At 46.6% G+C, this 21897-nt stretch overlaps 7 protein-coding genes across 7 annotated transcripts; 5 read left to right on the top strand and 2 right to left on the bottom strand.

The window, feature by feature from the left end:
• Positions 1-95: 95 nt before the first annotated feature.
• On the top strand, positions 96-706 carry EV420DRAFT_386121 (uncharacterized protein). Its single transcript, XM_060481939.1, has 3 exons — positions 96-465; positions 520-610; positions 661-706. Exons 1-3 carry the CDS (start codon positions 281-283, stop codon positions 694-696), a joined length of 312 nt encoding a protein of 103 aa, XP_060330524.1. The 5' UTR covers positions 96-280; the 3' UTR covers positions 697-706.
• Positions 707-1689: 983 nt separating this feature from the next.
• EV420DRAFT_1748193 (uncharacterized protein) lies at positions 1690-3577 on the bottom strand. Its single transcript, XM_060480226.1, has 2 exons — positions 3465-3577; positions 1690-3416 (listed from the first exon to the last, which is right to left on the bottom strand). Exon 2 carries the CDS (start codon positions 3147-3149, stop codon positions 2157-2159), a length of 993 nt encoding a protein of 330 aa, XP_060330523.1. The 5' UTR covers positions 3150-3416; positions 3465-3577; the 3' UTR covers positions 1690-2156.
• Positions 3578-4110: 533 nt separating this feature from the next.
• Positions 4111-5669, top strand: EV420DRAFT_385963 (uncharacterized protein). The gene has a single exon (XM_060481938.1). It carries the CDS (start codon positions 4198-4200, stop codon positions 5278-5280), a length of 1083 nt encoding a protein of 360 aa, XP_060330522.1. The 5' UTR covers positions 4111-4197; the 3' UTR covers positions 5281-5669.
• A 2145-nt stretch (positions 5670-7814) lies between these two features.
• On the top strand, positions 7815-9306 carry EV420DRAFT_1682270 (uncharacterized protein; the record flags this gene model as incomplete). The annotated part of the gene is made up of 1 exon (XM_060479227.1): positions 7815-9306. One exon carries the CDS (start codon positions 7815-7817, stop codon positions 9216-9218), a length of 1404 nt encoding a protein of 467 aa, XP_060330521.1. The 3' UTR covers positions 9219-9306.
• An 893-nt stretch (positions 9307-10199) lies between these two features.
• Positions 10200-11180, top strand: EV420DRAFT_1479974 (uncharacterized protein; the record flags this gene model as incomplete). The annotated part of the gene is made up of 2 exons (XM_060469624.1): positions 10200-10250; positions 10329-11180. The coding sequence occupies 2 exons, from the start codon at positions 10200-10202 to the stop codon at positions 11178-11180; spliced, it is 903 nt and encodes a 300-aa protein (XP_060330520.1).
• A 1884-nt stretch (positions 11181-13064) lies between these two features.
• On the top strand, positions 13065-14108 carry EV420DRAFT_1479973 (uncharacterized protein; the record flags this gene model as incomplete). Its single annotated transcript, XM_060469623.1, has 6 exons — positions 13065-13136; positions 13224-13253; positions 13293-13338; positions 13486-13673; positions 13725-14014; positions 14066-14108. The coding sequence occupies 6 exons, from the start codon at positions 13065-13067 to the stop codon at positions 14106-14108; spliced, it is 669 nt and encodes a 222-aa protein (XP_060330519.1).
• An 846-nt stretch (positions 14109-14954) lies between these two features.
• EV420DRAFT_1764365 (uncharacterized protein) lies at positions 14955-20016 on the bottom strand. Its single transcript, XM_060480776.1, has 8 exons — positions 19751-20016; positions 19513-19682; positions 19398-19460; positions 19297-19331; positions 18009-19241; positions 15188-16265; positions 15102-15129; positions 14955-15045 (listed from the first exon to the last, which is right to left on the bottom strand). Exons 2-6 carry the CDS (start codon positions 19679-19681, stop codon positions 15429-15431), a joined length of 2337 nt encoding a protein of 778 aa, XP_060330518.1. The 5' UTR covers position 19682; positions 19751-20016; the 3' UTR covers positions 14955-15045; positions 15102-15129; positions 15188-15428.
• Positions 20017-21897: the final 1881 nt, after the last annotated feature.

Below are 21897 nucleotides of genomic sequence, written 5' to 3'. Positions count from 1 at the left end.
AAGTTGAAATAAACATTTGTCCTTCCTGTTCAGTCTATTCCGTCACAAACGGCACGTTTCAGCATGCGGTGACTTGATGTTAAATAGACGTTCAATGGGCCCTGATTCTCCACTTTAGCTTGCTATCATTCAATGATAGCCATCTTGTGAATTGCGTCTCCAGGGGGGGTGTGAGCTTTTCCATGATCGCCGAGCCCTGGATTGGTTGACGGGTATTCCAATTTTAGGCTCTCCCATCTAATAAGTAGACACCCAATCTGTTCTTCTGCTCACAGCTGACATGCTTCTTCGACACCTCCCCTCGCTCCTTGCGCTCCTTATTCTCCTGTTCTTGGAAGCGTCAGCGCAGCCTATACCCAGCGATGTCCGTGTTACCGTACTACCTGGCTTTATACCATTAAAGGAGGGATTTCATGATGGAGCACCACGGAGATATTCCGTCTCAGCAGGAACTGAGCCTCTCGAGTACGTCTTGTTATTCTACTTGTCCTGGTGCTCACCATCGATTCTGCTCCACAGGACATATCCAGACAAAGTATTTACGGAACAGCATGGAAGTGACCTTGCTATGTCACAAACAGACTATGAATCACAACCATGGCACAACGTCGTACGTTTCCTTATCTTTCTATGGTAAATCGTACTTATCACGACAACCAGGAAGCGGTGGAAGGTCCAGGAGAGGGCTACCTCTGAAATGCGGAAGTTTCATTCGTTTAGTTTCTGGACTGGTTTCCGGAAGACGATATTGGCGGAGAACGCATAGGATCTTGGTCGAAAGGCGCGGCGGTCAAGACCATACGAAATTGGGATGTCGGGGACCTCCCCTGTGGGAACGCCACATGAAGGGCAGTGTATGACAGGGCAATATATCTACATATCATTATATGACCCCTTATCCTTCATTTGAAAAGTCCTTTGACGAAGGGAGAATGATGGAACTTGACAGCCTTCGTTAAACTGTCCAATCTGCACTTTCTATTTGTCCGTAAGATACATAGACCAGCGAAAAAATTAGAAAGTGTGATACATAGAAAGGCAGATTATTACTTGCGTTGTACTACAAACGGTGAAATCAGAAGCGGTCACGCTGGAAAGGTACTATCCAACTAAATGGACTGTCGAAGCCTTGTTGTTGCCAGTTTGCATGGCACTATCTTTCATCCTCGTCATAGTCGCATGAAGGGTATTCGCTTGTGCGCAAGTCTGCATGTACATATCTTCCTCTGTCATATACACCTTTGGGAGATTCTTCGGAACAAATGTCGTGCAACGGTATCCACGACGGCAGGGATGATCAAAACCAAGGCAAGAAACGCTGCTCCAGGATAATCGCGTTCCAATGCCGTGGCAATGCACCTGTCGCAAGCATAGTTAGGGAGGCAACGGAAATAACGTTGGCGTTTTCCTCTTCATCCAGAACTCGGGGAAAGACATCTATGAAGAAGGATGTCGAATCGGACACTGTCAGAATGAGGTCTTCTGAAGTCTGAGATGAGAGAGTTGAAAGAAACGAGCATAGACGTCCAGATAAGACTTTGGCCTTGATGCATTGATGGACAGTGCAACCAGAAGATTAGGGTTCAGATATTCATCTACCGCGGTGGCCATGATGGTGGTTCCAAGAGTTTATAATTGGTTTATATAAGTTTTATATAAGTATCTCGGAACTTCCGGACCGAGCTCTCAGCTCTGACTATCTCGGTTCATTCATCAACATTTCGCGTCTTTGTTCCTCGTCGCTAGGGCTAGCTTGCATCTTCGAGGAATCATACTGACTTCCAATGTTGTATTTGTCTTACTTAGAAGGCATTGTGTCATCGCTAAAGGAGAACAGTACAACAATCAATATTCAGATGGCATTGAATTCGACACACCTATGATACTCAGTGTTTGACACTATCATACGGAACGAGCGGTACATTGATTCAAAGGGGTGCTTGGATCGGCGGGCATCAATACTGCAGGACCAGGAACTTATTATTCAAGGGAAACATATAATAGCTGAGAGGGTAAATTTTATAATTAAAAATTTGTCAAGTCTCATCTCGAGCAAAACGGTAGACATGATAACATACAAAATACGATGACGTTGTATAGGGTATATTAAGGACGAAATCACCTTGTATAGTCTCCAATGATAACAGACTTGCTGTTCACACAACGGTAACCACTCTGTGAGGTCCACTTTTGGGATGAACTAACCCCATACCAATAGCCCAGTCATCTCTGTTGCTCATTTCAACCATTTCCTTCGCCATATCCAACCTCCGGTAGTACTTCTTTGGCTCTCCTTCTTTCTGCACAATGCAGTCGTACATTTGCAAACATTGCGTGAAAGAATTGCTCAGAGTCAAAAATGTGACAGAGCAGAGTAGCAAGCATGCCAGGAGCAAGCTCCCAACTGTTGATGCGTTGAATGCGAGGATGACGGCGGCATAAACGAGTACTGTGGAGAGCATTACGGCAACGCTCTCCACAGCAGAAACATCTCGAAGCCATTGGCCCGCTGTTACGGTCTTCAGATCATTTATCGTCCCCCGCAAACGTACCCAGCGATCCTGGGTCAGTAGTATGAGGAGATCACCGTCCCCATCCTCTTTCGCGCCTTTCCACCCCGGCTTATTTCTCCGCCAGATGATGATCACGTTGATCAACCTGGCCAAAACGAACATCCCTATCACCGTGCACCCCCACCAATCTCCAATGGTGGCCAGAAATACGAAAACGGTGACAGTTGATATCGGGCATAAGAGGTACAAAAGAGTCGCGGGGACGCCAGTAGTGAACAACGATTGGAAGACCTGGTTTTTAAGGGATAGATCGCTGTTTCGGGAGGGATGTTGGGACACCTGGGCTGTGACGAGGTGGCCAGCTTTGCCAATGCTTTGTAGGTAGCTGACAGCTGCGGGATTTTCAATGCGAAAGACGTATCCACTGGTCATGGCGCCAGCCATAGGAAATTCACCGTGATTGACTTCATCGGCACACTGTTGTTTATGCATCCCTGGCACAAGGACAAGTGCGTCTAGAAAGGAGGCGCTCCCTGTCAACGCCGTCCTTACCGTGGCTGCAGAGAGGTCCGCGAGGGCGACAAGCCCTGCAGCTTCGAGGGTGACAGGACTTGAGATAGTGGAAGTCCTGAACATGGGAGGAAACTGGTGAGAAGTCTAGAATTCGAGTTCAAATAAAGGAGAAAAGTGCTGTTATTGAGAGTTAGGAATCTTAAAAGCGATCGTGGAAGGAGAATCGGCTCCATCTTTGCAATGTGAAGCTGTCGAAAAGAACGGCCTTTCACAGCCTCTTAGCAGACCAGGCTGTAGTGAAATGGACGCTCTCGCGATTCGAGCTGTTGAATTGAATACAGGGTAACATAGTTGTGAGTAGTATAGCACGTATGCGGTACACTGCATAGCCTGCAACATGTCAATAAAGCGTGTTCTGCCAGCGTATAATGAAAGTACCTTAGCTGTATGAGGCAGTGACTGAGCTAAGGTCTTCGTAAGAAGTGATGATGGCGAAGAATACATCTGTTATAGCACTTATACGACAAAAGATGATGGGGACGAAAGACAACAGCTTCGGCTATTTCCGGTCTGCCTTCTTCCGACTGGCAATCAGGAAATTTGACGCTTAACAGCTCGAACATGCCCTTTCGCATTTTTTACACGAGTTTTCAAGACCGAGGCGATACTAATGATGTACAGCTTACAGCGTTGCTCATGTATAGCATCATTTTGTTGCCTCGACTCGGAGAACTCCATGCCGTACGGGCTCATCCGACTATGCGGTACCCAATTGCGCTGGAATACAAAGGATGCTTTTGGACGACGAGTATGAATTCACTGACAATAAAAATTTGGTTGCAAACACGTGAGATCTCCGCCCTACAGCAATACATCTCAAAGCTCGAGCGTCACAGATGCCGGGGGGCTGTAGTTGATGAAGGAACATTCAGGAAATGAGCTTGGCGCGTATCAATCTAGACACTGCATCGTAAATTTCTGATGTTCTCATTTGCATACAGAAGCACTCGGCATCAATGGTATTACCTGAATATATTAGTAATTACCCAGGGTCAACGTCAAAGCACTTACTTTTAAATCTTGTCTTCTAACGAGCTTTCGCCACCACATAAACCTATTGTTTCTAACTTCAAGTTGTTACACTTTGCCTGACGTCCGATTGACGCTCTCCATGCTCAGCACGTCCTCCATGTCAGGGTCTCTCACCCTCCAGGCCGCTGGGCTCGTTGCCCTCGCAGACCTTTCTGTTGTTGCTCAGAGGACAGCACTGATGGGAACGGCCTCGTACCTCGACATTCTTGTCCTTGCACCAGGTATGCATCAACAGCAGTCCGCCGACGAAGTCAATCGTGGTGAATATCCAATGACTGGTTCGATGACCAAGGGCAACGTTTTCCGCGTCGAGAATCCTGCTACGGTCAGATACCTACAAAACATTAGTCGCACGGGCTGCCTCGTTACAGCCGAGGTATCATTAAAACCACCCTCCCACAAGTCGCTGATAATCCCCCTTTGGGATAAAGATTTATCCCCATTTTACTTCGCCGGCGCACGCGCGGCTGTGCTATACTTTCTTTGCCCGGTACTCGCCGTCATCGTTTTTACACTCCTGGGAGCCATCAGAGATTGGTGGGGATTAGCGGTCCTCGTGACACTCGTTTTCGCTAGATGGATCAACGTGGTCGTTATCAAGCGCAGAAGCCGAGAGGATTGGAAGGGGGCGAAAGAAGAGGGTCGCGATGATCTGTTCGTGCTCCTGAGCCAGGATCGTTGGGTTCGTTTGCAAGGGACAATAAATGACCTAAAGACTGCGACAGCAGGCCAGTGGTTGCGCGAACCGCATTCTGGGGAGAGCTTCGCTGTAGGGTTGGCTACGCTTTTGGTCTACTCATCGGCGGCTCTCGCCGGTAATGCGTCAACGGTAGGGAGCTTGCTTATCGCATGTTTGCTGCTGTGCACCGTGGCTCTCTTAGCTCTTTGCAACTCTTCGACAAGATGTCTGCAGATGTATGACTGTGTTGTGCGAGAGGCCGAAGGGTCATTGAAGGAGTACCCGCGTAGAATGGAGATGGTCAAGTACCTCATTCACGAGACCCGGAGAAGTGATTGGGCGCTTGGGATGGAGCTTATCACATCTGATGAGCGGGCGAAGATTGTCAAATCTATGCCACCGTCTAATGAGCCCACGGATCGACCATTATCAATGCATCCGTCTCTACCGCTGTCCAGCCATGTTGACAGGAATAGCCTTTGATTTCTATCATTCACAGTTCTTCCCCGCTTATCAAGTCTTGTCTATCATTTTTATATCTAAGTACTATAGAATAATATAATGAAACACGGTTTACACATACAATGTATAATGAAGCGTTACGATTGCAGGGTTTTGGTGTTGACCACCTGCAGAGAAATGATTGAGAGGTAGGCGAGGGTAGGCGGGACTTAGAAATGCATTGAGACGGTCATACATTAAGATAAGCGATGTTTGGAACACGGTGCACGGTGCACAGCAGCTGTATAAGAAGAGAGCGCACAATGAGAGATCCGAATATGCAGCCACAAAAAGAGACCGATGGTCTTTCACATTTGGAAAGGATCTGTCAGCTTATCGTAAGAAACGAACAAAGATGGACACACCGCGGACTTGATTTTGATTGTGGCTTTCCATCTTGATCTCACAAAGGTAAGTATACCAAGCGGTTTATAAAGAATATGTCTTCAAAACACTCACCTCGATAGATGACTACGATTAAATTTGAAGCACCAGCCCTTACGAAGGAAACATGGTGCGAAGTCGGCATTATTTCTTGTCTTCATCGATTACTTGCTGACGTCTTATATAGCTAATCCAATACGGACTTTTCGTTCCCTTTTTCAAGCTCGGCGGATACTTCATCCCGTTCGGACGTCGCGAAGAAGTGGGTAATCGAGGACGCGCCAGAATTACAGGGTCCCATAGATATGGACCTCACGGGGCAATCGGCTAACGCTCTTTTAGGGAAGAAGAGGAAAGCGCATCTCTTCAATGCCTACGAGCTGGACGTCGCCTCTGTTCGCGAAGATTTGTACGTGTCCTCGAGTGTGACGCTGCGCATACCAGGCGCATCTGTGAGGACTATACTCCTCCAACACAGTCGGGAAGAAGAAGAGGACGCTGGGAAAGTGCAGGACTGCACGTACTATCCCAGAAAGTGGAACGAGGGAAGCGTACGACGCGAAAGTGTGGTTGGAGGCTGAGATGAAGCGATTTAATGTGGAGATCAGATGGAGCACGGTGGCTGATGTGAATACGGGAAGAACGAGTGAAGTAAACAGGAAGCCACCAGAGGGCTGTTATTCGCGATATTTTGTTTTAAATTCAGACAACTAGGACTAGTCGAGTCCTAACCTTGGCCTGACGTGCACTCACTGCCTCACGGGATGGTCCAATCCTCGCGTCCCGCGAGTGTGTCAGTTATCCGCTCAAAGGTGGCCATCTGATAATCCTCAGGCATCATCTCTTCGGCAACATCGGTTGAAATCCAAAAGCTTTCGAAACGGCCCGCAGGCCCGTGTGATCAGATTAAACGGAAAGCATAGTACCAGAAAGAGCTTCTTCGTGGGTCCCAAGTCTCACAAGTTTGACACCGATAACAACACGAGGACATTTCCCGCGCTACCTCCGGTTTTTTCTCCTTTTTTTTTTTGAAAGAATTTTCTCAGTTCTGAGAAGCGTATATAATCCTATTTGATATGAACCTTTCTATAACAAGGGTGTCAAGACGAATGACTACCAATCAGTTTAGTGCACCTAACCTCGCGAAAAGAACACCAGCGTGGGCTGAGATAAGTTTTATTCTCGTGTACGCGTGCACTTGCATCCTGCGGCGTGTCGAAGGCTCGTATGCGGAGGCGATCCTCCTTCAGAGTACGGTGGAGTACGAGTACATTGCACGGCCGCTGGAATGTACACGCATACGACGCGGAGAAGATTGCGATGCGAAAGAGTGGCTGGAAAAGGAGATGAAGCGATTTGGGGTGGAGATCAGTTGGAATACGGTGGTCGATATTTTACGCAAAGTATTCGGCCCAGGCTCGTGCCATGCCAGGGAGGCAGCCAAGTCTATTTCCTCGGTGAATTAGTCATCGCACAATAGAGATACACAGTGAACATCTAAGCGGCAGTTTCGACTTGAGATCGTTCCGATGAATCGTAAACGTGAGATACCCTATGTCCGTCAAGAATATCACGACCAGCGTTCGAGGTCCAGATAAATGCGGTTATCGTCATATAGCTGGATGAACGCCGCATGTCCTACGTAAACAGCAGGGACGCCTAAAGCTTGCAAGCAGGTACATCGGGTTGGGAAGCCTGGGTCCCACGGAAAGAGAACATGCAGAAGAAATGCAACGTTCGTCATTATAGAAAAGGGTCGGAAGCAAAGAGGCCAAGGTAAACACTATGCAACAGTACGTGTTTTGTACGTGCAATAGGAGAGACGTGGCTGCTGGTGCACCCCGAGAGTAATTGAGAGCGCTTTACGTTCTTGAGCGGGTCGGCTGGGCTGAAACTGCACAGTTGAGGGTGTTTGCCGACGCGTAGCTTTTGAAGGTGATACCGGTCTATCAAAAGTTCAGGTTAACATGTTATACAATACTCAAAATAACGTTAACATACACATTCTGTCCTTTCACAGACGATGTTGATGATGGTACGGGATGAGGATATGTACCATCACGTGCGGTATCCGCCATCGATTTTCCGCTTGCGGATCCCGACTTAGGAGCCTCTTTGCCGCATCTACATCCATGTCCACCTCAGAAAATTCGGAACATGCTATTCTGACCTATGTACAAGTCAGTAAGAGCATTGAAAAACTGACAGAACACCACAAAAGCCTCGTGGTGAAACGCGACTCACCTGTTTCAAAGGCCCTGAACAGCGTCGTCTCTTGCCCCTTTGTCTCCTTCACCCTCGATTACCTCAATGGTGACTGCAAGTTCCGAGGCCCGAATGACACGCCCTTTGGTACACTCGGCTCCCCGAATGTTGATGCCATTCGCGCCCAAAGCGAGCCGTCTTCGTTCGGCAAGGGCGACCAGACGGTCACAGACCCCGCCTACCGTGATGGACGCGAGATCCGTGGAAAAGACATCACTTGTCCGTCCAAATCGGATTATACCGCCTCTCTTCACTTCCTTCTTCTCGACCTCAAGACTGTCCTAGAGGCGACCCTATTCGTGGGCAAGGAAGTTGATGTCCGGCTGTACAAGCTCGCGATGTATGATGAAGGCGGTCACTTTGACTGGCACCGCGACTCGACCCACGGGAAGAACCATCACGCCACTGTCCTAGTCGCGCTCAACACATCCTGGTCAGGCGGCGCGTTCCAACTCCGGCACGACGGTGAGGAGATGGTCGTGGATATACATCCCAAAATCACCGGCGCCGAAGAGCCCCAGCCCTACATCAATCTCAAAGCCGTGGCATTCTACACCGACGTGGAGCATAAAGTTGAGCCCGTCACGTCGGGTGTACGGTTAATCCTCCAATACGATGTGCTCGTCTGTACGCCGAAAACTGGCCCGTCGCGCCTTGCTTATACTCCTGGGGAGTACGACTTTTCGACTCTCGATGTCGTGAGCGGAAAATCGCGGATGGATTTCATGGGAGAGGATTATCGGCCTGGGCCACCACACGACAACGAGATCCAGTACCCATCCTCTTCTCCTAGCGACGTCCAGGCTCTCGTTGAAGCAGTTCAGAAAGTCATCTCTAGTGGGACAGAAGAGATAGGCATCCCGCTCCGCCATCTCTATCGGCAATCCAGCATATGTAAGGAGTACCTCAAAGGGGTCGATGCTGTCATATATGCTGCGCTCAGTGCTGTATTCGACGTGTCGCTGGTCCCCGTGATCCTGCGCGAAAATACGGAACATGTATACTCAGAGTGGACCGAGTCTTCGGAGCCTAAGTCGATTATATCGGTGTATAAGGTTATTGAAGGGAATGGGGACGAGGAGGATGACGATGATGATGATGAGGGTGCCCGGAAGAGGGTGAGACGATCCACCGAGTTTCATTTGAGCGGCGTTTCGGACCTCGTGGAGATCAGCAGGAAGGAGTATATCGAACATACGGGCAACGAGGCGCAGGAAGCAGAGTACAAGTATTTCGGAGGAGGAATGTTCATCAAGGCTAAGAAAGCGTAGTTGGAATTCATCTTTTCAAAGCCTTGCATGGCAAGATTTTCGTATCATTGTCAACTCAAGTTGTGTTCGGATGGACGGAGGAATGAGGATTTTGTTTGTGCATGTTGGGATCTATGGGCAACCATGAGTCCAAACTTCGTTCTCTTCCTTCTATGATCAACCGACGATGACCCGGACTCTTTTCTCGTATTTTTGGGACGCGGCGCTCGTCGCTGACCAGTGGCCCACTTTGTCATCCTTAAATAACTCGAGACTATCCACAAAGCGATGTAGTTTGCACTACTCACCGTTCACAAAGTCCTACCTTGGCACCAGGTACAGAACTTTTCTAGTTCGGTGTGTATTCGTTTCGCGTACTTCTACTGTAAATTCAACTCTAACAAAAACGTAACCATAGTTGACGTATACCGTACTCAACAATGCTCCAAATCCTGCGCACCATACCTCGAACGACGCCGACAATCGTATTCCTCGATTCCTTCTTAGGGCTACCGAATTATTGGATTTGAGGCCTTTCAAAACGTACATGCTGCAGATTGGAGCGGAACGCAGAGAGGATGGTCAATCCGTGTGGACTCGAAGGCTCTGAGGGTGACGTCTGATGCTCGATGTTGGATATATGCGCGACCAAAGAGTCTACGGTGCATCTGGAAGAGTACGATGATGATGTCTCGTGTATCTGAGTAGGCACTGGCTGACGGAGGGGCTCAGTGAGATGATGAGGTGGAAGAGGAGGGTTTGCGAAGGCAGGGTCCAAACTTACCAAGAGAAGGTACGCTGGTTGGCCAAGTCAATGCCTGCAGGATCGTCTCAACCAGCTCTCCATGAAGCACCGTCCGTCATGGATCAGCTATTGTCGACATTGGAAGTTCGGTTTAAGGGCGAATGTCGATGACAAAGACCCCGAATAAATGCTTGGCGACGTTATTAGCATACCAGCATCCAGGACAAACGGAGTCACTCACGATAACCCGTCAAAGAATGCCACGGTGCCATCACGACGATGAAGAAGAGAAAGGATGGCTCTCAGAGGTGTGTCGCTTTTACTTCTTTGAATGGTGACTATGCTGAGTTCTTCTTTCAGAGTGCCGTACAGTACATATGGCGTAGCCGTTTCGCAGGCTTGACTATGCCCGAGAGGAACACACCTGCTTTAGGATCAACTCGCGAGGCACACCACCTCTCACAGGCTTAGCGATCTTGTCGCTAACCTGTCCGGGACGGTCTTTACCGGAGGGTGACCTAAGCGTCTCACGAGTAACAAAAACATGGAGAAGGTTCTGGCTACGTGCACAGATTCCACCCACGCATCTCACGCACCCAAGCATCCGCAAGGTGGCGGTGCATGCATCAACGGCGTGCTTTTCCAAAGTGATTTTCCCTTCCTTGAAGACCCTCTTCATCGATGCCGAGGTCTTCCAAGTGAAGTTTGTACCAGAACATCTCGCTTACCTGACCTCCCTTATGGGCAAATCACACTATGCTCGGCAGTCACTGCACATGATAGTCTTTTCTCGATCCTGTTCCCATCTTACACCTGTTTTCACATCAAGTCTGGCATCTCTTACTGTCGAAGTCCACGCACGCACCTCGAGGGAGATGTACCACATCCTCATGTACAACCCAGACAGCAGCTACCCCGTCGTACCCAATCTTACGCATCTGGTCATCAAAGAGACGGCTCTGGTCTCCGATCAGAATTTGCTTATTGATGGTGCTTACCTGAAGATGGTCCGCTCGAGAGAGAAGATGTTCCAGTCGAATTTCCTCCGAGTCATTATTTACTACCGGAGCCAGTTTGTATCATGTCTTCATCCTTTGTTGGACGAACTCAAGTCTCTCGGATCGTCTGTGGGTTTGCGTATTTCGTGGTCGAGAAGAGGGGGTTGGGATAATAAGCAGGAGAAGGACCCTGATTTGATCCAGCTGGCATTTTGTCGCGATGAGGAAAAGATTGGTTAATATTATAACTATCTTGAATTTATTAATGTCACCACAACCTCTCTTTGTTTCATGCCTATATCTTCAATCCCGACATTTTGAATAATGTATTTTTTGGTATGTATCTTCTTGGCCACTTTTCTTGTCGCTAATACACGCGTAGGTCAATAATACACATCGTCAAAATCGTCCTTTGCCAATATGCTGGCATACCCCACTGCATAACATACCGCCCCATGCATTTACAAAGAAATGTATAATGGAGTTACGCGTACTGCTCTGACACATGCTTAAACCCCAGTTATATGCATGTCCTTTTCGCAAACATTGCTGGAGAGGCTTCTCACTCCTCTCGACATGCTCGACATCGCTTCATTGGCCCCTTGTCTCGCGAGATAACCAGTCCGAAGTTCCGGAGTCACTGGTCGCTCGCTCCCGGCGATTCAAACATTGTTTCCTTCCCCGACTACCATGCTACTTTTCTCTTGTCACTCTTCCCTCGTCCATCACAGCTGTTCAAGACCTTCAAGACGATTCACACGCTTTTTCTAGTTCCCGGGGAACTTTTACACATCCTGTGAATAAAATTTAACGTTAATTTTATGACACTTACCCTTCGTTTTAGTCGAGGATTTCGACTGCCTAAAAGCCAAAATTCTTGAAAGAATTTGCCCGGAAACTCACGCCGGCGTGGAGAATTTCAATGATGGTACGGTGTAGGAGTGTGAGGATGGATATTGAAGATGCGTGCCTGCAGATTCAATGTAAGTTCCCCCGTGTGCTTGGCAATACATCTCATCGAAGACCTCCCTTGCCCAGTACCCCTTCGCCAACTGCTCTCAATGCTACCCAGCCTCCCTCGACGATTGTATGTGCAACTCTGCGACTTCCCCAGTCCAGGACGAATATACCTTCAAGTTGGAAAGACCGATTCTACCCGAAGACAACGTATCACCATCTTCTTGCATAGTCTCAGACTCTCTTTGTGTCATCTCCTGATCAATACCACATTCTGCATTGCCAAGATTTGAGTCTCATTTCCCGAATATGCTTGGTTTCTTGACGATTTTTCATCGCAACGATATCGAGCTGCAGACTGAAGGCGTGTGCCATAGCTCGAGTACCAAAATCTCGTTGTTCAAGGGCAGGATTCGTACGTATATCGGTTTTTGCCCTGTTTTCTGAGGTATCTGAACTTCTTTATACAGGTGTAGAGCGTATCGTAGCTTTATATGTGCGAACGATACTCGTTTCTAAACACTAGGCGCTACTGTACAACAAATGAAGACTTGGTCTCTATTCATTACAATCAATCCAGTTCTGATTTTCGACGAAATGGCGACGGCGAGCCATGGCGGACACATGAATGGAATGACTGTTTGTTCGATTTTGGGACTGCAGGTATGTGTGCGTATATTTCAAGATTTCTGATGTGATTCTCGACTCTTCAGTTCGGGCACAGCAAGACGGGGAACAAGCCTTTCTGTAACATCCACTCCGATGACGCTTGCGACATTCAACACCTGAAATCTCTATAGCAACGCTGTTACATAAAGCTCTCCTAGCACGCAGCTATCCCCGAAATCCCTGAACTCCCTACTGCGTGCCAGACAGCTAATTTCTGCACAGCCAGAAATGTTCCTTTCAGGAGATGTGTTCACGTTGGCAAGGGGAGGAATGCAGCCAACTCTTCCCTTTGCCTAACGCGTACGTTGTATATATAGAGGGGAGATGCAAAACATCTGGATCCACGCGTGTCTTCTGAATGTTTAAAGGGTCCGAAGTCTAACGGCTACAGATCCAGGAAGAAGCGGAATGACTGTAACCAAGGGATAGGAACCGCTGGGCTCAGTCAAAACGTTGTCGCCATTCACTTGAGTCAGACCGGTGAGAGGGATCATATTCATGCGAGATAATTCATGGCCAGAATACCTTAGTCACTCATCGCTTCTCTTCGCGAAGACCTCCTCGTCACACGTGCGTTAGCGTCGTTGTTGCACCCCACCCCATGACCCTCATCCTCACTTCTAGTATGGCCTGAGTCTTAAATTCACCCTTCTATAGGCCTACCTGAGGTCTTCAATACACGGCATCGTGTGCAACACGTGTATACAGATGTATACAAAACCATAGCTTCAAGAATCCTCTCTTCCTCACTCCAACTATCATCAACTGCAAAGTGAGCATATCCCTTTTGTCGTCCTGTTCTGTGTCTTACTGAGTTGATGTATCAGGATGCGTGTAAGCCCGAGACCACCAAAGCCTTTCAATGGATAACGCGCTGAATACAAAAAGTTTCGACGAAGCGTGCAATTGTGTCTGGCAGCTCATGACAAGTTCCTGGACGACGAATCCAAGATCTTGTTCATTCTGTCATACATGCAAGACGGATTAGCTGGAGTGTGGGCCCAGAACTATATGGACCATCACACTGATGGCGGCCGACTCAGAGTCGGGACATATACCGACTTTAGCAACGAGCTCGACCAGGCCTTTTTGGATCCGAATGAGGATGTGCTCGCCGAAGCGGAACTACAGACGCTTCGACAAGGATGAACTGCACAGGAGTTTTTCATCGAGTTTGACCGTCTTTTGCGAGATGCGGGAGGGCGGAGCGACGATTCTAAGATTTGGATGCTGAAAAGGGCGCTCAATCCTGGTCTCGTCCGAAAGATCAATTTGAATCTCAATGGTCCGCCGGCGACGTATCAAGGCTGGAAGGAAACGGCCCTGGATCGCGATGCCAGGTACTGGCATGTACGGATCTTGCGGGGAATGCAACAAGATGGGAGTAGTGGGAAGGAGTCATCCCGAGAAGGATCGGTTGCTGATAGGGAAGACACGACTGATGGAGGGTATGTGGATTTGGCGGAAATGCGCAGACTGGGACTCTGCTTCAACTGCAGAGAACACGGCCACTTGGCGCGTAACTGCCCGAACAAGCGCTAGATTCGCTGAAGAATTGGATGTTGACTCGCAAGGAATTGCAAGAGTAGATCATGAAGGGGGAAGGCATCTAGACACGTTCGTGAGATATTGGGTTTTCATCTATTACTATTACTAGGCTGGTCCCTACAAGTTAGTTACAGAGATAAGATATGTTATGAACCAAGTATATCCTTGAACTCGAAGGCAAAAGAATAATTCTAAAGACTAACGCATACTCGCATACTCATCTTCTCGACTTCTACCCTCAGCCATCATCTCTGTGTCTTGCTGGTCACCGACTCACCATATTCTCCGTTGCAAGGCTTAGACTTTATTCCACAAAAAATCTCCTTCCGGCACGTCATTAAGATGAGCAGACAAGTTAGTGATGTCTAGATGCGAGTCAGCGTTGAACGACAGTGTCAAGGTCTCGTTATGCGAGGGCTGGATGCGTATGTATACTGGTTGGACTCTTCACTTTGTGAGATATATAACCTAGTGTCATTTGACGGTCCACGAGGAATCACACTGACTGTTGGAAGATATCCTTCCGGAGTAACAGTTAGCGCAACTTCAATCTCAGGCATAGGGCATCGGCAATGCTAAGCGTCGACCTACTCGGACAGAAGAGATCAGGAGACCGTGTTAATTCCCAGAGAGACGATGATGCGCTGACTTGCCAGTCTGGCGATCGATATATGTGAACAGACCACAGGCAATCCTTTCGGTCATAGGCATCAGTTATGAGGACAACGATAACATCGAAGATGAGTATGTTAGTATCATATCGGATGTGCACACTGCAGGGATTGAGTGAGATTCTATGATACATAGTATGAGATTTCATTATCTAAATTGACTCGATTTCTCCAATATAATGTGAAACTGCATTTACTACGTCTTCTTTCCTTGGATGTCGAGAGTGCAAGAATTCCTGGAATTTTGGATGTGCTGCAACCTATGATCAATGTGCCATTGAGCCTGAGGGGTTAACGATGCTGTGAAACTCCGTACCCATGAATACTCCACTGCATTGGGGTCTCTGTTGCCACAGCACTATCAGAGTGGAAATATAAATCAACAAAGAAAGATGGGCTCACCTAGATGAACCAGAGGAAGAAATTTCACACAGCCAAGGTGGCTGATTTACATCCTTATGTGCCTCATAGTCATACTGTGGCAAAAACTCCTTATCATCATGGCCCAGCATATTATGCAGCTCCTGAATTACAACAATGGCCAGGACACGTTTGAGAAAGGCCCACGGCGAAATTCTTCTGATGATGTCCACTGCACTAATCGTGAAAGACACACTAGCCAGATATCACGTTTGAAGGGATGTCATGCCCAGTCATAGAGGACATTCTCATTATGCTCATCAATGAGAAGTAACACAACCGAGAAGAATGTGTTGGTCAAAAATAGGGCTTTCCAATGCGGCAGGTTGGAGGGAGTCAGTGTTCCATGGGAGTCAGTATTGTGCATAGGAAAATTCGAAGACATGTCCACAGAACTTGATGGTAAGAGACCTTTCAGGATAGGAAGCATTGCATCATTCTCTGACCTCTCGCCGCCATCTGCTAGTGACCGAAGGTAGCACTGATATGCAACGGAATACACCCGTATGTTAGAAGCAGACTCTCCCCAGTATCCATTAAGAATCAGGAGCATCTCCCATGCAAGTTTTTCAAGAGTCATGAATATCTTGTGTGCAAGGGTTTCAAGATCTCCGACTGTAGCAAATGTTTCGGAGGAAAGCAGGGAGCATAAGGTGTTGAAGAACGGGATGACTGGTGCACTGTCAAAAGGATTACTGAGAAAGTTCGTGCACATGCATTCAATAATGATGAGGGAAGTTTCGATGACCTGCTTTCGATCTGAGGTGTGTGCTGAGTCACATAATCTCTGCTGGATTTGGGGGATAAGCTGAAGCATGGTACGAAGATGTACTGAGTCAGCATTATCACGGATTTTACTGCAATCATAATCCCAGCTAAACCATAGTTTGTCCAGAATATACTCCCTCATCTCATCTGTAGGCTTGTCGATAGTGGTGACATCCCCACTCTCACTTGTAATCAAGGGACCCACAAGGATTTTCATGAGCTCAAGCTCTAATTCCAAAACATCTCTGCCAGGGCGAGGTGGGAAAGAGATGGCATGCTTAACTAGCGTCTTCTATGGAATACAAGACTGGTATGCTCAATTTCAAATGAGATTGGTGCCTTAATACCCTGGATACCTCTATATTACTTCATATAGAGATATATTTTTTATATGTAATCAATATTACTATTTTAAGACACCTCTTTGTATATCTAAATATAGTTGACATGTATAATAAGACACTGCTCTGCTAGAATACTTGCATGATCTGCAGGGATTTTTTGCATTCAGATTTCTCTGTAATCAAGTACATCAAACAATAGTGTCAATAGTGGTATCAAGGTGTAGGATGAGTGGGTAGTGAAAACTAAGCTTATCAAGCATTCAGTTGTTCAGTCTGTGCTTCAAATCTTTGAGGCATTGAAGCAAGATAAGGTAATGGAAGAAAATCATTACATCACTCAGTCACTATCTTGTACACAAACCCTGTTCTAAGACCTTACTTGTGCCTCATATATTCTTTGAAGATCCAATAGTGTTAGAAATATACCAAAATCTGAATATATGAATATAAGATGAAGAATATTGATTAAAATACAGTAAGATTGAAAAGAAAGCATGTATATTATTAGAAAACACTATACTATTTCAATCAGATATTCACAGGACATACAATGAGGTCTTTTTGAACTTTTTTGTCTCTAGAATTCATTAATACATATACTATACTGTATTCATATCATGTCTCATATATAGGATTATAAAAGATCAGAACTTGTATAAATATGATGATAAAATTTATATTCCAAGCCTTCAACAGTATGGTACAGGCTCATATATATGGTATTCATATCTGCTATATATACAGATACAGTGGCTATTCTTATATGCAGTGTTTATATACTAAATATCTGGTTACACTTATTATTTTGTAAAATTTGTGACAAGAAACTCCGCTCGATGTGACATATGTCACACTATGGCCATCCAGCTCGATGAGGTGTGATGTGACAAAGTTCATCCAGCTGGATGGGCTGTGTCACATCACACCTTATTGAAATTTAATTAAAAAAATTCAACTTCATATCTCAGTTTACTATACTTGTTATAACAGTTTGAGATATGATTGTGTTTATAATCAAAGTTTTGCCTAAGCTGTAATAGCTATTTAAAGCTATTTAAACTGTTACTGCATAGAAATTTAGCATTGTAGCCTAAAATATTAAATTTTATAATCATTTACTTGTTTAATATTAGACTAGAATGCTCAGATAATATTATTGTAATACTTGGGAGATTTCTAGTATCTCTTGTCGAGATATCAAATATGCTGCACTTCCAATGACCATTACTTATTGTTCCATCCCTTTCTATAGTATAATTCTATTTTTAGTAGTATATACAGTAGTGTACCTTGCAATTGAGCTCCTTACATGTTTGTGAGGTTCTCTGCTTATCTCAGAGTCTCCACTAGTCACCAACTCAAGCCATTTGTACTTAGCATACTCCAACATCTCTCAATAAGATAGATTGTTAAAATAATATTACAGCTATCTTATAGTGTTTTCTAATGTTTACTGAAGCTGCAAACTTTATTTATAAGGTGTATACAGATCTATATCAATAATATATTTGTTAAAAATACATTCATCCAAATTTTAGTGATTGGCATTTATAATAATTGTTCTGTATATGTATTAAAAGAGCACAACTAATGTGTCTGAGGTCCTATTACTATGTATAGTAGATACAAATAGATACAAATACCGGTTATTGTCATAACCGGAGCATACCAGTCTTGTATTCCATAGTCTTCCATACCACTGAATGCAAGGCAAGGGAAGAGCGCTTCGGGCCTTGAAGGATTCTGAGAAGAATAGTTAACGGCCTCTCAGAATCTGTCACGGAGTACAGTATCATTTTCAGTTGCTCGTTGGAACACCGATCTGCCATGCGATCACGGTCGGGGGAAAAGTCAGAGTAATGAAGGAGCAAATATGCTCTATAGCGGAGCTCCAATTCTCTTTCGGCGTCAGGAGATGGCGCACCTATGTGCTTTATCTGCTGACGCAGAGACACCACAAAGGCAGATCGCCATCCCTCCGGAAGACATTTCAAAGTAGCAGATGTCATCCCAGAACAGGCTTGTAGCACACTTTGATGCACCGATGCGTTAGATGTGGAGGAGTGTAGCCATAGCAGAGATTGCACATCCACTTTGGCGGCACATTTTTGAACGTGATCATGCTCAATTTCCTTCAGACTCAGAGGATGTTTTCGGCGTTGTAAAATGATATTGGGGGTTATCCCAGTTATCCAGTGCATGATTAAGCGAAGATTGATGCGGGTTATTGATATTAATAAGCGAAGGTTATAGTGGCGGCGAAACGGCAGAAATGGAGATGGGGTATGCGAATGGCATCGCATGAGGGTGATACGTGGAATAAGAGGGATAATGAATTGATACAGTTGGTGGATGTAAAGCGTTAACAGGACCTTGTATGGACAGTAGGGATAAACAAAGGGGAGGATTAGGGCAACAACATAGGCTATGTATGTCGCTGCACCAATGACGGATACTAGCCAGGCAACTTTCATTCCCAGAGAGAAGAGGAAAACAACGAGGCCAGCGAAGAAGAACGCCAATGAAACGTGAAGGGGGACTGGAAGCAAGCCGATGATCATTGGCACCTGCCACTTCTGTAGTCCAGCGTATCGCAAATGTCGGATTCTTGCACAGTCGCGCTCACAACTGCCGGAGACAACGGCGACGTATTGATGGAGCCATTGTTTGACCAGAATGGCAACCAAGGCAGTGACGAGGCTAAACGTCAGACTCACGAACCACAAGCTGTTCATCCACTCGTTGGAAGGACTGGGAGAGAGAAATGCAGTAGGGGAGGAGGGAATAGAGGACTGGGAACCGTTCGACATAGTGACCTTGAGGATTTCAAAGAGAAGACGTGCAGATGCCTCGTTGTAATCTGGCTGCATGTTTTGCGACGTTTGGACCACGAATGTTGTTAGTACTGCAGAGAAAAGACCGGCCTGTGATGGTATTAGACCTTCGAGGACCCACTTTCAAAGGAAATCTGAGACATACGAAAACAAGTAGGACATCAATAGTATCCCGCCACTCTGCCAACATATTGACGTCAAAATCGGCCGCTTCTTCAAGGTAGATGGATCATATCCGTGCATTACGGGACATCTCTTGGCCATAGGGATCGAGAGGGTAGCGCGCCTTATAGTCGCGTGGAGTAGCGCCTGAAGTCATTTGAGTATGTCACAGCAGAAAATCTGAAGCAATTGAACACACCGACTCCCCACAAAGACGGCTGATTCTTCCTCATTCCAAAAAATGTCCCGCTCGGAGGGTTTCTCTGAGCATTAGGATCTTCAGGATTAGCTGTTGAACTGACATGATTCCCAGCTGCTGAAGATTGATTCGGAGGTGTTTCCACACAATTCTCGTTGGTTTCTGGCATACTAGTAAAACGATAGAAATTGGCAAGTCAGTATAATCGAAGTCCATATAAAATGACAGAGCAGCTCACTTTAGATGATACGATAGCTGTCAAGGAAGAACAGGCGCTATGACTGGACATTGGCAACACATTCTCATGTATCAATCAGCCCGCACAGTTCCGTTCCACAGCGTAAAAAGTCATGATTGGTGATATTCCCACTGAGATAGCTGCGTGAATTCGCCGACCAAGGCAAGGAAGATATAATGGATACAGGAGTACCACTGACAGACATTGTAAGCCAAGTAGCCAGGCAGCTAAGCCCACATTGTTGATCGTTGATCGTTGATGCTGGGAGTCTGACGCTGACTCATCCATCTTGTTGACTTCTTTCCTCCATCACCTTGGTGCCGTCCTCCATCACATTGTACTATGTCCTAAGAATTGGACTTTATTTCTGAATATTCTCGGCGTAAAACGCTCGTCATGATGAGCAGAAAGGGTGAATAACGTTTATCCACCTGTAAACAGTGGCCGGCGAGGGATGCATGCTGTGGATTCAATATGCAAGGGCTGGACTTGTACATGCTTACCGTGCATTTGACTGGGTGAGATATCTGAACTTGTATATCCAGGTGTACTGTCTAGTAGCATAGAGGCCTCGCCAAAGCTCATCTTCTTCCGAACGCCATGATTGGGACACTCGCCTTGACTATCATCTTCATTTATGCCAACGTAGCACTTCTCTGCATACTCCTTGTCTCTGTTCTCCTCGAGTTTGACACGATAGGAAGGAATAGAAAGGTGTCAAGAGGATATTGGACCGCGGCCAGAAACAGACTGCTTTTCGCTAGCTGATCACTTTCGTCAAAGATCCCATAACAAGTGGACAGTCGACCTCCAGTTCTTATGCGGGGAGACATAAAATGGTTGCAGTAGGTACCCCCGGTAATCCGTGTCCTACAATGTCAGATTCACAGCCTTGTCTGACTTTGAAGACTGTAGATCCCATAAGGCGATCGTCGAAGGAACGTAGCGAATCTAGGAAGGTCTACAGTCCATAGTGCACCGGCCATCCCGTAAAGCTGAGCCAAGAACTGTCCATTGCTCTCGATATCGACGACACGGAGATCCGTTGAGGAAATAACCCAGATCTGTAAGTCCGCCTTTCGGTTTCATACTTTCATCACTAACCATGCGCAGTGTCATCAGTTCCAGTAAATGTAGTCCAGCAAATGCTTCAATGAAAGGCCGGCAGACTCGATGATCGATAGCAAGCCTAAGGAAGCGGCCTCTACGCGGGTTTCGCGCAAAAAGAATCTTTTCCGATTCGCCTCGTTCGGAGGAGTTGCCATATATCCTCACATACGATGCATGATGACTCTCAGACCACAGAAGGGTCGAAGGAGATCATATTCTTGGTTCTCTTTCCTCTTTGATGCGCGCAACGCCATCAGATGAACATAGGCAAATCACAGACCCACACATGTTCGTCAACATTCACCATCTGCGTCGGTGTCGCTACGCTTGAAATTACTTGGACTGAGGGCGATCAAGAAACTTCTCTCGTTCCGAGAGACATAACGGTTGGTGTTAGGCTGGTACACTGGTCCTACGCTCGATCTATGCACTCAGGCGACGGGTAGAGGTGCTGTGCTCCGAAGGAACGCCATATCCTTTAGCCAGTTCGCCTTTGGTATTCTTCCCAGACATTGTAATAAGCTGGAGCTCGGTTGATACGAGGACGAAGAAGCATATGCCCAAAGCACTCCGCCCGATCAGACAGGCCCCATATTTAGCACCCTTCGTCCTCCCATGTCCTGATTATCGATCCTGACGAGATCATCAACAACGAAAATGCATATGGTGAAGCACCAGCATTTTCTGTACCATCCCATGAGAATGGAGGCAGTACCGAAGAAACGATATCTGCACCCTTCTTTTGTTTTGCTTACGATAATGACGTTTTTGTCTTCAATTTGCGTCTGTCGAGGTCGCCGAAGCGTACGAGGATGCATCATGGATAGATCTTTGTCACAAGAATAGGGAGGGAAGGATTTGGCGGTGGCAGCCACCGAGGAAAGACGTTTATAATCGCCGAAAGATGGTGCGGGTTGTGGTTGATGCAGAAGTCAGGTGATACCGAAGGACTGGGGACAGAGACGGCTACGTGGTAGCAAGGTCTGGCTATGGTGATAGAGTAGGCCGGATCCTCTGGAGTCTTGTCCCTCTTTCTT

Source organism: Desarmillaria tabescens, assembly GCF_030435595.1.
Source record: "Desarmillaria tabescens strain CCBAS 213 chromosome Unknown EV420scaffold_18, whole genome shotgun sequence".
Taxonomy (NCBI): domain Eukaryota; kingdom Fungi; phylum Basidiomycota; class Agaricomycetes; order Agaricales; family Physalacriaceae; genus Desarmillaria; species Desarmillaria tabescens.
This window is presented reverse-complemented; position numbering and strand designations above follow the sequence as displayed.